General features: G+C 40.8%; 1 protein-coding gene across 1 annotated transcript in view; it reads right to left on the bottom strand.

Annotated features, from left to right (window-relative positions):
- smchd1 (structural maintenance of chromosomes flexible hinge domain containing 1) overlaps positions 1 to 14,906 on the bottom strand; it is a 62,345-nt gene that overhangs the window by 2,822 nt on the left and 44,617 nt on the right. The window contains exons 33-46 of the mRNA XM_080752378.1: positions 13,909 to 14,030; positions 12,660 to 12,721; positions 12,419 to 12,506; positions 11,646 to 11,777; positions 11,228 to 11,386; positions 10,819 to 10,945; positions 10,358 to 10,477; positions 10,181 to 10,263; positions 7,935 to 8,057; positions 7,601 to 7,782; positions 5,394 to 5,506; positions 2,004 to 2,074; positions 1,345 to 1,519; positions 244 to 402 (exon numbers count right to left, since the gene is read on the bottom strand). Of these exons, the coding sequence (XP_080608504.1) occupies positions 244 to 402; positions 1,345 to 1,519; positions 2,004 to 2,074; positions 5,394 to 5,506; positions 7,601 to 7,782; positions 7,935 to 8,057; positions 10,181 to 10,263; positions 10,358 to 10,477; positions 10,819 to 10,945; positions 11,228 to 11,386; positions 11,646 to 11,777; positions 12,419 to 12,506; positions 12,660 to 12,721; positions 13,909 to 14,030 (1,716 nt within the window). The remainder of the gene's footprint in view (positions 1 to 243; positions 403 to 1,344; positions 1,520 to 2,003; positions 2,075 to 5,393; positions 5,507 to 7,600; positions 7,783 to 7,934; positions 8,058 to 10,180; positions 10,264 to 10,357; positions 10,478 to 10,818; positions 10,946 to 11,227; positions 11,387 to 11,645; positions 11,778 to 12,418; positions 12,507 to 12,659; positions 12,722 to 13,908; positions 14,031 to 14,906) is intronic.

Raw genomic sequence — 14,906 nt, 5'->3', positions numbered from 1 at the left:
GAACTAGTTCGGGATCGGCACTCTGGGATGCGATAATAAAGCCGAACTAGTTTGGGATTGGCACTCAATGAGTTAACTAATATTTTAAGATTACTTTTTAAAGTGACAGTACCCCTTTAGATGACAGTCCTACTATAAGTAAAATATATGAGTACTTTTTCCACCACAGGTCCCCATGTGACCCTAATCCTGAAAAGGTTGGGGAGTGTTTTCATGCTCTCCAAGTGCTGCTACAACACATACCAAGCATTCTGTCCACCTCCTCCAGCTGCCTGATCTTCTCCTCCATCTCCTGCTTTTTTTTAATCATTTCGGGCTCTCTCTGGGATCGGACGTGTTGGGTGTGTTCCGCCTCTGCCTCTTCCCTCTTCTGCATGGCAATTTGGAACTGTTGCAGAGCATCTGGGGATGGGACGATAATTGTCATTATCGTTCATCGTGATAAAAAACACAATAATAGTATCGTGGATATTAAGACTTATCGTGAAACTATCCTCCGTCATGCACTGGGATCAATTCACCTTTTATTTGCAGAGCTGCATATCCGCATTTAAACCCTCTATAATTGGTCAAATGGACCTGGAACGTACTTGATACGTCTTTTTTTCCATTCTCTACAACATTTCTTTGCCAAAAAATAGCCGATCTACAAGCTCATGACATGCAGTGAACTTGTATATCTGCTATTTTTTGGCAAATGTTCCGCCCCATGACATTATAATGGATGTTGGGGATATTTTGATTATCGTGATAATATCTTGGGCACAATTTCTTTGGGCACAATGGGAGTCTCTCTCCATTCCGACATGTCGCCACTCCGAAATTGACTTCTAATTGTCGGAGTGGCGACACTCCCATAGGGGTTAAGTTTAGGGTTAGGGTTAGAGATAGGGTTAGTGTCGGAATGGAGACATGTCGGAAAGCAGACATGTCGGAGTGGCGGGATGTAACTGGGCACAATAATCGTGACATGAACTTTTCATATAGTCCCATCCCTAGGAGCATCTAGAAAGAAAACCACAACAACAAAGAACTTAATAACTAGAAGCAGTGCTCTTCTGAACACAGGTCTCCACCAGGACAGGCGTCATGGTGGCGCTATAATGTGCGTAAAAAGGGTGGCATGTGTTCTTCACCAATCTTAGACCTTTCATGGCAATCGGACGCATGCATGATTTGTGGCATTGTGTTAAAAAAAAATTGTTTCGCTAAAGTTGACCTGCTAGTGGCGCTATAACAGGCCAATGTGAACAGACGGCCAGGGGCGAAAACGTACTCTCCCCCATGCCTTCGTCTGGTGGAGACAATAATAATATAAAAAGAACTACAGTATAACTGCCCTACCTATTTTCCCCATGATGTCAAAGTATTGCTGTGGGATGGGCGCCCCAAACACACGGGCGCCTAATCTATCGATAGAGGGCGCTTGGTTCCTCCCGCCCCCGAACTTGCCCCTGGCATTGATCCTCTGACCGTCCCTGGTCAGGATGGTGGGACAAGGCATTTTCATCTGTACCACCTGGAAGCAACACAACATTAGAGAGAAAGATGGGAAATCTTTCAGGTGAATAAACAAATCACCCTGAAGATTCCGTCAAGTAAATGTTTAATTAGTACTTTTTCCACTGTCAGTTGATGCTTCATATCATCCATAAGAGTAAAATCATAGGGCATATTTCTGGAACACAGATCTTGCATGAAGCGGTCAAAAGTTTGCCTTTGGGAATTCCAATACAAAAAATAACACTGTCACCCAGGGGATAGCGCCCTCTAGGGCAATGGTTCTCAACCTTTTAGGGGCTGCAACGCCCACAAAAATCATTTTAACACCCTGACAAGCACTAAGAGTTGAGGCATTACAATTTGTATAACACGATTCTATTGTGAATTATTATTATTTCTTCTTTTATTTTTCTGTTTGTAACATCATTTTTCATTTTTTTCCAATTATGTTCTACCACTGTGAAAAAATAAACTCAACAACAAGAAGCTTCGCTACTCACAGTCTTTCTGTACTCGTTGGCAGAATGCAAGTCATCCATCAGAAGGGTATCCCCCAAAAGGCTTTTGAACACTGAAGAGACATAATTAATGAATTCAATCTTTCATTTCACAGCATGCTGTTTCGTTTTGGATAGGGCATAGCAGTGGCATGTTTTACTGGTGCCATCCATTTTTCCCATATAGTTACAAAAATATTTATATCAATTATATTAAGCGTAGAATCAAGCCATTCAGGATCCTGGTGAATCATGACTATGAAACCTTTGATTCTGTGGAACCAAAGGCATGTGACATGTGTGAATGTGGTCATAGATTACAATATTCATTGAGGTGAAAACAATAGTCTCTTATTGTATGCTGCTACAGCTGACATCTCGCCTATAATGTGGCGGTAGAACAGCTTAGATTTTTTCAGTTCCATAAAATAATGGGTGCCATCTGGGTGAGTCTTTCTTTTTTTATTCTTTGTAATGCTAAAGAAAACAAGTGTGACCTGATATATATATATATATATATATATATATATATATGTGTCCCAATCTCCCCAGGAGCCAGTCATTGCAATTTTTTTCATTTTCATTTTTTCATTTCATTTGAAAGCTGGGGATCATAGCTACAAAATGATATATTGGTTGTGGAGATTGACCCAACAGTTTTGAAGATATGGCTTATAGAATGATGCCATGCTGAAATAGTACTTTTGAGATATTCAAGTTTTAAATAAATTTCTAACCTGCAATGACCTGACTCCGCCACATGGGGAGCAATCTTCAATTCAATCTTCAATTCAAAGAAGCTTTATTGGCATGAGAACACAAACGTTTACACAGTGGTGGAAAAAGTACCAACATTTTATAATAAAGTAAAGTATCAATTCTGCAATGTAGAATCACTCTGTTACAAGTAAAAGTCCAGAATAAAAAATGTACTTAAGTAAAAGTACAAAAGTATTGGTATCCAAATGTACTTAAAGTACCAAAAGTAAAAGTACAAAATGTTTGAAAATAGCAGATCTACAAGCTCACAACGCGTCGCACCGCAATGCGTTGTGAGCTTGTAGATCGTCTATTTTCAAATAGCCTTGGTATAACATAGGGCTAAAGTGGTTTATGTATGTTTTAAACTTTAGTTATTGCTCTCTAAAAAGATAATGCCACAACAGCATCTCAAGCATTATTGGGCTAAATGTAAAGACGCTACAGTGCGCCAACCGTGAAGCAGTTTAACCAATTTGCTACATACGTCTACACAAACGGTCAGATTACAAAGATAAATTGCTTAGTGAAGGCTCACAGATGTCACCATAGGGTACGCTCCAGCAGAATGTCCCGTAATGATCGTATTATTTAATGAGGAGCATTTTAATCCGATCGGTCGTCGTTTCCTTAAAAAGGTATTAATGTATCTAAGTGCAGTACACCTCGCAACCGATGGGGTCGCATGGCTGAAAAACAACAGAAAATGGCATCTGATCGGATTAAAATGCAGTTTATTAAACAATACGAAAGATACGGGTAATTCTGCTTGAGCGTACCATACTGTGACATCTGTGAGACTTCAGTAAGCACGTTATCTTTGAAATATGAAGGTTTTTGTAGACGTACGTAGCAAATAGGATTAACTGCTCAACACGAGGTTGAAGTGAACTTATTACGTGTGCAACAGGGCTAACTGTGCTAAATGTAGCATAATCAGTGTTTGTGTAACTTCAGTCAGAAGGATTATTTGACCTGATAATAAAACACAATCTACAGGCTTAACCGCCTCGCGTTGTGAGCTTGTAGAAGAGAGCAACAATAGAGTTGGGTCACGTTTTATTTGTTTATAGCCTGCAGCTAGCGCTGCAGCTAGCGCTAGCTAACGCTAGCTAGCGTTAGCCGTTAGCCACTCATAGCCAGTCAACCAGAATAGTCTACTCTAAAGTCAACTTTCCGACGGCGAGTGAACGATTGCATTCCATCCATGTTTCCTTGGCTGTCAATTTATTGTCCAAAAAAACAAACACCCTGAACGTTAGAATTAGATAGTTTAGGACGACACTGATCTATTCAATGCTAAGCTAACTCAGTGACAAAGGAAGCTTCCGCACCGGAGCTTCACAGAAGACAAACGCATACGTCACAGACGCCTCCAGGCAGGAACGGATCATTTCACCAGCGTAGAAGAAGAAACAGCGGAAGAACGGCGGAAGAATAATAAATAATAATACACAAAATCATACATTACGTGGTTAATAATTGTTCATTTGGAACACACGTGGCATTAAATTAATGGGATAAATACTGTGGGTTGCTTCGCTAAGTAATGGAGTCCCGATATTACCGCATTTGGCTACAAACTGCTAACAAAGGCTGGCTAGTTAGCATTTTAGCTAATATAAACTGGGAGGACTAACATAATTATGTACCGATCTCTCACATTAATTAAAAAAAGTCTTATTTACATGCAGAGTTAAGCTCTGGCGTTTAAGTGAAATGTAGCCTAGATATTATGAGATGCTGTTGTGGCATTAAAAAAAAAGAGCAAAAAAAAAAAAAAAAATCATTTTGGCTACAGGGAATAATGACAGTCCCCGAGATGACTAGCTGCTGGGGGTGCTGGGACACATATATAGATAGATAGATAGATACATTTCCCATTTTTATAATATTTTGACACTTGCTTGTTGCTTTGAAAATGTAAAAGTATGTTTTCTCATGCCAGTAAAGCTCCTTTCAATTGAATTGAGAACCACTGTTGTATGTGTGAGGCATAACAAAGGAAGAGGATGAATTCAAACTATGACATCAGCCTAAATAATGAACTTACTTTCATGCACTAAGAACACAAATAATAATAATAATAATAAAAAACACTGTATGTAATACTTTCCAACTGCACAAACAAGACTATTACATCAAATTATATTTTAGAGTTCCACTGGCTGGCACAGGTCCAATTTCCAAAACAGTGTACAAGGAGTGCAATTGCCCCCCCTGTGAGGTAGTATTGTTCAAAAGAAAGTTATGGATTGCTTTACAGTCTGATTACGCATAGTACTCATTGGTTTTAAATGGTTAAATGTCTGAAAATACAAATGGTAAATAGTGCAATTATATAGCGCTTTTATCCAAAGCGCTTTACATAGATTGTGCATTAAATTCACACACATTTATACACCGATGGCGGAGGAAACCAACCAACCAAGCAAGGCACCAACCTGCACATCGGGAGATATTAGGTTTTCAGAGTCTTGCTCAAGGACACTTCGACACCAACTCAGAGCGTGTAGATCATAGTACACTACTAGTACAGCATGATCAATGGTTGATTCCCGAAAAAACACAAAAAGTTAAAACACGCAGCTAAGCGGTTTCTGCCCGACAACAACGATTGTTAAAATAACTCACGCTTTTCACAGTAATCCTTATGCTCTGGGCTGTATATCAGGAGGTCCTTGACAAACATAGGGTTCCCACAGGGATTAAATAACGTGCGTCCGTTTCTCACGTGTGGCAAAGATCTGCAAAAAAGAAAAAGAAAAAAGAATCATAGTATTATGCACAGGCCTGTCACAATTATTACATAATCGCCTGATCGTAATTACTTCAGATAATCATAATTATTTTGCATAATAGTCAATTTTCAAAATGAGTGACATTTTTTATTGTGAAGAAACCCTGGTTATGTTCTATACAGTCTGAATCAGCTTTGTTTGAGTTTGCTTAGAGGCTTTCTGTGGTCCATAGTAAACGGGCCGTTTTGACCAAATGCACGATCTAGGAAAAGAATCGGAGATATATCCATTGTTCTGCCGTCATGATGAACACAAGTGAATAAACGATAGGATATGCTGAGTTGCTGACTACATCATTTTGCGATGAATCATGGGAAACAGTCTTTTCATCACTCCTGCCCACAATAGAGCGCTGGGTATTGTTTAAAACGGTGAAAGGCTAAGACGTTCCTGGACGTCTTAACCCATTTAGGCCTAGGATTATTGAATGCTTTAACCAGTGAAAAATAGCAGATATACAAGCTCGCAGCGCGGCACTGCTATTTTTGAAAAAGTCGTGAAAATGTGTGCAAATCTTTGAATATATGCGTTTTCAAAGCGAACGTTTGTAACTCAAATTTTGCTAGAGATGGGGGTCCGTGGCCAAATAAATATCATTTTGGGGGTCTTTCACATGAAAAGGTTTGAGAACCACTGACATAGTAGTCTCTCAAGAACAGACTAATTGAGCTCCATTTAACTGAAAAGGACCTTTTCTTTGACGATGGCTCGCCAGATTGCTGACATAGAAACATAGGTTTTTCAAAAAACATTAGAAGGATTCAAAAGACACAATTTTACTGGAGTATTTCCAGTTGTAAATAATTTTACTTCTACTTCTACTCCACTACACGGTCGATCTACAAGCTCACAACGGGTCGAACCGCGACACCTTTTACTTCTAAGAGAGGATTTATATTTTGTGGTATTGCTACTTTTACTCAAGTAAAACATTTTAGTACCTTTTCCCCAAAACTGTCGCTGACTGCATTTGCAGGCTAGTGCCGCGGTCTTACAACCTTTTCTGTCAACTCAAGTCTGTTAACTAAACCTTCTACAATATAGAAAAAGTCTACAATATGTTTATATCACCACTCAATGTGATTTGAGACGTGAGTTAACAGAATACACAATCACTACCCGTCTCATCTGGTTTGTTCACAGCTTGTGAGCGTAAAGTGTCTGAGAAGCCCCAGTCACGTTACTATAGTAACCCGACACTGCACAGATCTACAAGCTTAAAATGTGTCGTGCAGGCGACGTGTTGCGAGCTTCTGGATCTGCTAGTTTCAAAGTGAGACGTGCTGCGCTGTACGGAGAAGTATAACTCGGGCTTATAGGACTGTGGAGCTGCAAATTTTCGGCCGACGATAGGAATGTTATTTTGTCTTACATTTTGGCGGTAATTACCACAATACCGTCGGTAATGGGAAGATGATTTCATCGGGGCCGATGATGATTTCAGATTTATTGCAGTTGAGTTTTATAAAGTTCTTTTGCATCCAGGTTTTTATGTCTGCAAGGCAGTTGTTGAGGGTGGAGTGGGTGGCTACGGTGATAGTCGTGGCGAAGGATCTGTCCGAGGGGTAAAAGGTAGGGGGAAAAAAAGGTAGGAAAGCCGCTTTTCCCCAAAAATCTCCATTGCCTGCCAGAGGGGTTCTATAAATATTGTTTAATCAGTTTTATTAAATTGATTAAATTACCTTATAATTGGCAGCTAAAGAAAAGAAAAAGAAAAAAAGCTCTCAGAAGATGTCCATGGTCCCCTTGCAGTTGGCAGAAAAATATAATCAACCCCAGTAAAAATCCATTTCAAGATTAACACACACAAACATAAACAGCACATGGATGGCAGCCATTTTGAAGAAATACTCATGGGGGTCTGCAGAAAGCTGACCACATGATCTAATGCCTATGTTCAGCAGTTCACTGCAGCCACAGGCAGCCCAAAGAGCAGTGAACACACTGGTCTCGTATATTAGTAAAATGTATATAATACGTTTTTGGCAGGCCATGTGTTAAAAAAGCAGCGAATGAGTTAAGAAGCTCAAAGCCGTTTACCGGCTGCCGGGGTGATTATACACACTGTCCAGGGGCAGGACCTCCTGCCTGCCCTGGGAGTCAGCGTGGATCTTCTGTGCGGCCGCCGTTGTCTTGGTGATGACACAATCAATGTCACCGGCGAGGTTCCAGGAGATGACGGCGGCAGCAGCCTCATCCTCCACCAGAGCCAGATAGCCAACCTGCATGAACCAAAGCAACCAGTTAAAAGCAGTGGTTATCATACATTTTCACATCAAGGCACCCCAAAATGTATATGCATTTGGCCATTTGGCCCACTCTGAGCAAGCACTCACAAGGAGCATTATGTTCTGTACACTGGCACTGTCTTTACCTTTCCAAGTACATCCGGGCAGAGGCGATAAGGATCAGGGATTTTGCACTCTCTCCTGCGCCGACTGACAATCCCTGCAGATTCAGCTTCCTTCTGCTGCCTCAAACGCTCTACATCTGAAACCTACAGAAAGGGTTCCCAATTGATGTGACACAAATGACAGGCATCACCCTTGAATGACAACTTGAAAGGTACTTACAACGGGTACTGATGGCATAGTACCCACTGACAACAGTTACTGCATAGCAGACAATTGTACAAGTCCCTCTGATCCGAGTCAAAGTCGAGTCACAAGTCATTTGGTCCAAGTCTCAAGCAAGTCTCAAGTTGTTCTGTTGTGGGCAAGTCAAGTCAAGTCGAGTCACAAGGTTGTCAAGTCAAGTCGAGTCGAGTCACAAGGTTGTCATTTCAAGTCGCGTCGAGTCAAGTCGCCTCGAGTCGAGTCGAGTCACCAAGTTGTCAAGTCGAGTCAAGTCACAAGCTTTTCAAGTCGAGTCACAGGTTATATCTCAGGTTTATATCTTGAAGAGCGAAGCCTTTCTTCCTAAAGTAAATGTCAAAAAATACCATGTAGATTAGTCTGCAACACTGCATGAATTAAACCAGTATACATTACATGTCTGATCATTTAGAACCTAGGTAGATGGCAAAGGCTACATTCCATTAAAGAAGTGGCATGTTTGACACAAATGTTTATTTTCAACATTTTTGCAACATTTTTGCAACATTTAAATTGCAAGCTTTATTGTGAGCTTTATATGCTCTGAAAAAAATGTAATTAAAAAAAGCTATACTACAAAATTGCTACAGGCCTATTGCTTTAAAAACAAAAACAAACACAATAATCTTAACGTGCATGCTTTGTTTTGTAGGCTATTACTAGTACTACAGTATATTTTAATGTCATTTCTCATCAGGCACAAATTTAGCTGCCTACTCCACGTGCTATTGTTTTGCTGGCATGGGGTCCTGCTGGTCCCAAAAGGATCTCACTTTTACGAACGGACATTATTTCGACCATAGAGTCGGGTGTCGAAAAGATGACATGTAGTAACAGCGACACGCTCCAGCGACTAACTGGAGAATAACAGTGAGTGGACTAAATTCAACTATATAGCTGGAGCAAAACTTGTCGGGGGCTAAATGAGAAGGAATAAAGCTTTTGCGTGGGAGTTCTTAACCCTGCTGAGGACTGGATGTATGTTATGAAAAGTGAGAAAGTGGTGGAACTTGGAAGACGGAGGCTTACTACTTGCTACCATGAATGGATATTATTAATGCAGTCACAGATCAACGTTCGTGACACTGGTGAGTGAAATCGTTGTCTTATTAATGTTCAAAACACGATCGACCGACAGTAAATCACCAACACACACATGCACACGCGCACACACACTTAGTTCTAATGTTATCTTCGTATGTTTGGTTTCACTTGTGGCGGATGAAGTTAGACGTTGTTCCCTCTTTGTCTTTGATTTTACTGTTGCATATTTTGCATTGCGCGTTCCTCTGTTTACCATCTGTGTGGTAGTTTTTGTATGCAAACTGCACTACTTTTGGAACTGCAGTGGCTGCAGAACCACCAGCAGTGGAGGGCTCTGGGGCAGCAGTAGCCATTTGTGCTGTGTGTGTGTCTGGTGCCCACTGCCCAGTCTGATCATTGCAGTTTGGCTGTTTCCGTGCTTGTGCTCTTGCTTACATGCCTGTCTCCAATCAATCAATCAATCAATAAAAGTGTGAACCTAGCGTGGCCGTTCACGACTGCTTTGGTGAGTGGCGTAGCGGCAAGTCGTCCGAGTCAGCGTGTCTCAAGTCGAGTCGAGTCGCGAGTCATTGTCTTCCAAGTCAAGTCAAGTCTCAAGTTTTTGTCCTTATGTCCGAGTCAAGTCCAAGTCGTCAAAATATGACTCCCAAGTCAAGTCAAGTCGAGTCATCATGACTCGAGTCCAATTGTCTGCTGCATAGTATATTACAATGCCATGAGCATGTGACTCGCTTTGTGAGGGAATCTTATTTGATTATTATTATGTATTTACTTTACTTAAAATCAACATAAGTGGTCTAAATATTCTACATATTCAAATTCATCCAATCCATCTTCGACAAGGTTATTCTCCACCTGTTTTAACACCATGCACAATGAATTATGAATAGTGTGGTCACTCAATACATAACATTACAGTGTATAAACAACTTATTTTCTATAGATGTAGAATGATATGGGGACGGTCTCATGAAAAGCTTACGGTTTTTAGTCGTGTCACATCCACTTCTCTGCTAAGTGCCGTTCTCAGACATGCCTCCTTATTGACTGCATCTTGGAGAGCAGCTGGATAAAAGTATGAAGCAGTCAATCACGTTTCTCTAGTAATCCAACACTCACAATTAAACAGAAGCAAAACAATAAAAAAGGTAAAACTTACTGGTGAGTAATTTGAAGAGATCATTATAGGTATTGAACGTCTCTTTGTAAACAGAGACAGCTTTATGGAGCTCATCCCTTTTTTTGGACAATTCTGCCATCTGCCTTTGGCTGTCTGCGTCTGGAGAAGACAAACGCATGTGCAGCTCATTTTACTTGAGTTAATTAGTGGCAATTCCAAAACTATATTTTAAGTAGCACTACTTGCCAAGCTAGTGAATCAACAAAACTGAATGCATGCTTGTTCCGTTTTCAAAGTGCTTCAGCATTATGTGCCATTCATCTGATCGAAATCTAACCAAGAGTGACTAACTGTCACGCTGAAATGTTTGACAATTACCCCCCCCTCCCCTCCCCCCAGGGTTAAACTATGACAACTACAGCTTTCATGTCTACAAATACGTTAACATTTCAGAAAACAGAACGATCGAGTAATGATATTCCAAAAAGGTGTCGTCGTACCGTTGTAAAATCGAAACTTGAGCTCGTAAGCGGCCAGCGGCTTGGCAAAGCCTTTGATTTCCGGTTTAAAGTGCAGGATGTACCCCTGGCCATCTACACCAGGGCTATCTGGCATAATGCTCAGACGCTGCACAGATGACAGAGACATGAACATGATGGTGAATTTAAACAAGCAAAACAAATCCAAGAGAGTATCCATCGTCTACAGCCAAGAACAGTGTGTATCAAAACACCATCCCACTTCCAGCAGTGGAAGCTTGTGATTGGCTCATGGTCGCCTGAGACGGCGCGCCTCCGTCATCTCCACCGAAAACAAGCGCTCCGCCCTTGGTCCATTGTTGGAAGTGGGATGGTGTTTTGATTCACGCCCAAGAACACTATGCAGCTTTCTTTGAGTGGTTTCTCATGCCTGCAAGTACGCCTTCCCCCGCAGAAGGTTGACTTTGAGGGCGCTGACTTTCCCCTCTAACAGTGGCAATTGGTCTCTCCCACCAGCTTCACTCTGGCTCTTGATGGAGATGATTAACTTCCCATCCATGTCCAGCAACACTGGGTTAGAATATACATCCTGGAATAAATCATTGCATGGGATTATCTCATGGGCAACCGGTTTTCAACTAAACTCAGGCATCCCTATTTTGCACATTTCTCAAGATTGAGTATTTGTCACACAATTAAGCATATAGGGATTAAAGGAGTAATTCACCTCCCGAAATTGCATTTTTCTCTCAATCACCCCTTGAGCCTTGAAGTCAAGGAATCTTTTTTGTTAATTTGATGACCGTAGGATGCTAATGTCTCCGGTAGAAAGTCTCTGCAAGACTCACCACTATGTTCAGGGTGATGTCGTTCACCAGGGTTCGGTTGGTAACATCATCACTGTTGGACACCGCTGGGGTGACTGGCTCGCTGACGGGGGCCACCTTGACAGGCGTATTGGCCACCACTTTTATTGGAAACTAAAAGAATGGGGGGGGGTTAGTAATTACTCCCAGCAATGATCCACAGCCCTGTAACTGCTTGACACAAAAGAAGGCTTTCCCCTTCCTTAAACCACATATTTGCTAGACAAGTATCAGGTGTATGGAAATGCCTTAAACCAATTAAAATTGGGATGGATGGATGGATAGATGGATAGATTCACACAGCAGTTAAGGTTACAAGTTACAGGACAGTAAGAAAAAGAAAAAGGACTGTTGTGTACAGCCGAGCGACAAATAACAAGAAGAATCAACAATACAGGAGAATAAACCATACAGAGCAACTATAAGTTAAAAAATATTCAAATAAAGTGTCAAGATCAGTAGAAAAGACACAACACAACAAAAAATAGTAGTACCTAAAGTTTCTATAATGGATTGCAATTTTAAAGCACTTTTCTAAGCATATTGCAAACTCAAAGAACTTACAATGGTCCAATGGGAAAGCATCTGTGTAATCATTTTATACTTTGGCTATTCAAAAATATCAGATATGCAAGCTTGCAGCACAGCACATTTTATTCCGAAAACTGTTAGGATTTACAAGACATCTGTAGAATCTGCCTCAGGTCTTAATGGGTTAAGAAGCTATAGTGAGGTATAAGTCAGGTTTAACTCACCTGCTTACTGTACATGGAGGTGCTTTTGTCTATAGCCAAGACAAACTGGGTCAGGTAATTCCCAATACTTTCAGGGATAAGCTTATCTCTGAAATGCAACATGGAAAAACAAGATGAGGCTACATGCCTTAAATGTTCCTTGATATGATGCCTAAACTCAGCATAATTTGATGGTATATGAAACAAGTTTATATCATTTTATACAAAAAACAATACAAATGTATTATTATTATTATAATACCTGAAGTAAAAACAGTCTTCCTTTTCATTTTCCATAGGTCGACTGCACAGCAATTGAGTGGCCTTGAGGAAAGAGTTGAGCAGTATTCAGTAGCAATAAAAGCACAATTGCTACAATAATACAGTGTGATAAGTTGCCTGTTTATGAACTCAGAAGGCAATAAAGAAGTTTAAAAATAGAAAATAGACAATTGAAGGAAGTTAAAAAATACATCAGAACGTACAAAATACCTCAGAATTGTACGTAAGTACAGTACTTGACTGCATGTACTTAGTTACTTTACACCACTGTTATAATGTCAGTGTATAAAGGGCGTAATTTATTTGTTGTCTTGATGTTGACTATTACACATTAGAAGGGTCAAGTACAAGGGAAAGTTCTTAACGCTTCCAGTGCCAGCCCCTAGAGGGCACCAAAGAATGCCAGGGTTTGTCCCATAGGCGAGCGTATTAGCATCCGGGGACTCACGTTGCAGTGACGCGCATGCTCACGTTCGTGCACGTCATGGAAAGGTCCCGGATGAAAATGGCTACACAATAGCTATTAGCATTTTCTCATTTTAAAGATCATTTTTCGGCGATTTCGCCGTAAATAAACCTCGCGCCGCCTCCCTAAAAACACAATCCAGAGATATGGACCTTCAAAGATGTGGTTTTTCATTGGATTCGGCGGCGATTCGCGACGTTACGCCCCCGGCCGGCCGGGGGGCGGCCGGCCCTCGGCCACTGGATTGAAAATTTAGGCACAGGCTTCAGAAGGCCTCGGATCATTTTATTCATTTCATTAAAAAAGCCGAACCTGTTCGGGATAGCCACACTGGACTACGTTCCGGAAGCGGTACTGAACATTCGGTGAACATTGGGGGTCTCAAAAATGTATTTTAAACCATTTTTAATGGAATATATCGTCGGACCATGTAAAATGGCTCGCTGGCTAGCGTAGGACGAGCCAGGACCACCCACGGCTCTACAAGCAGCTCAGGGTAAGTAAAAAAAAAAAAAAAAAATTGTATTGGATTGAAATAAAGCCGAACATGTTCGGGATAGGCACTGTATGTGTTAAGTAATATCAATTTTTTACCCTGCACATTTCTTTAAGTTAATCATTTTCACTTCCCAATCAGTAATGTACTGTATCTATTATTTTGATGTGCAATAAAACAAACTATAACATCAATAAATAACTGTTACAATAGTGGGACAAAAGATGCGAGAATGAGACTTGGTTCCTTTGCCCGTCAGTCACTCACCCCTGACGGTGGAATTTCCGGTGGTTTCCCAACTTCTCTCTTCCATAGAAACATGGACACATTGGCAGGGTTTATATGCCTGACAGGAACACCACTTTCTGAAGCTGCAACCACTGAGAACACTGAAGACACAAAGACCAAGCAAATGCCAGGATCACGACCTTGAGCTGCAATCAAGGGTCATCAATATGTCCATACACAAGACAAATGTGTCCGTTCTAGATTTTCTGTTTTACAAACCATTATAATGTTCTAAATATTTTTTATCATAATACCTCGAACTTCACTTCTCCTGGTTTTCTTCAGAATATGTATGCCAATGATTTACGACGACACTATGGAACATTAAGAGTGCACTAGTACCACTTTTGTTCTATTTGTACACTCTCAGACACGCAAACCTGTTATGGTCATTCAGGGCTCATCTCTTCATGAGTTTTTGGTAATATTATTGCCTGCTCATTTTGTATGTCATCTGGAGTAAACATTAAATTCAGCCCTCATCTCATCCATTGTCAACATAACAAGTAAGTAGCCCAAATCCAATAAATGCAACCGTATGTTGCCGACTAAATCACTTGAAATACATTTTAAATAATGTAAATAAAATAAGAAGAAAAACTGTTAAAAACAGAGTGAGTGCCATCAAAGGAGTAGGTTTGAGGTGCATGTAGGTAAGACTGGTATTGGTGTCAAAGTATATCATCACAGTCAGAAACCTTGTATCTCCAAGTTTCAAATGTGTATGTTTTTTCGTAAATTAACTCTCCCCACGCTTTGAACGTTAACGTTCGCCCCATTTTTTACAGAACCTCGATGCCAATACGGCGCTCGTTCGGTTCGTTCGTCTGATGACTGTAAGCTGATGAGGGGTCGCGCGCCCGTGTACTGTAAACACATTTTCCGCGGTGATGGTGTAAAAAATCCACTATGCGTTAGATCAACGGAGAACAATTCACTTCCTTGTTGATTCCCTCTGGCTGTAAGGCTCTGTGGCC

This window comes from Nannobrachium achirus (genome assembly GCF_963921795.1).
Source record: "Nannobrachium achirus genome assembly, chromosome: 21".
In the NCBI taxonomy this organism is placed as follows: Eukaryota; Metazoa; Chordata; class Actinopteri; order Myctophiformes; family Myctophidae; genus Nannobrachium; species Nannobrachium achirus.
Note: the sequence above shows the minus strand (reverse complement) of the source record. Positions and strands in the feature narration are given on the sequence as shown.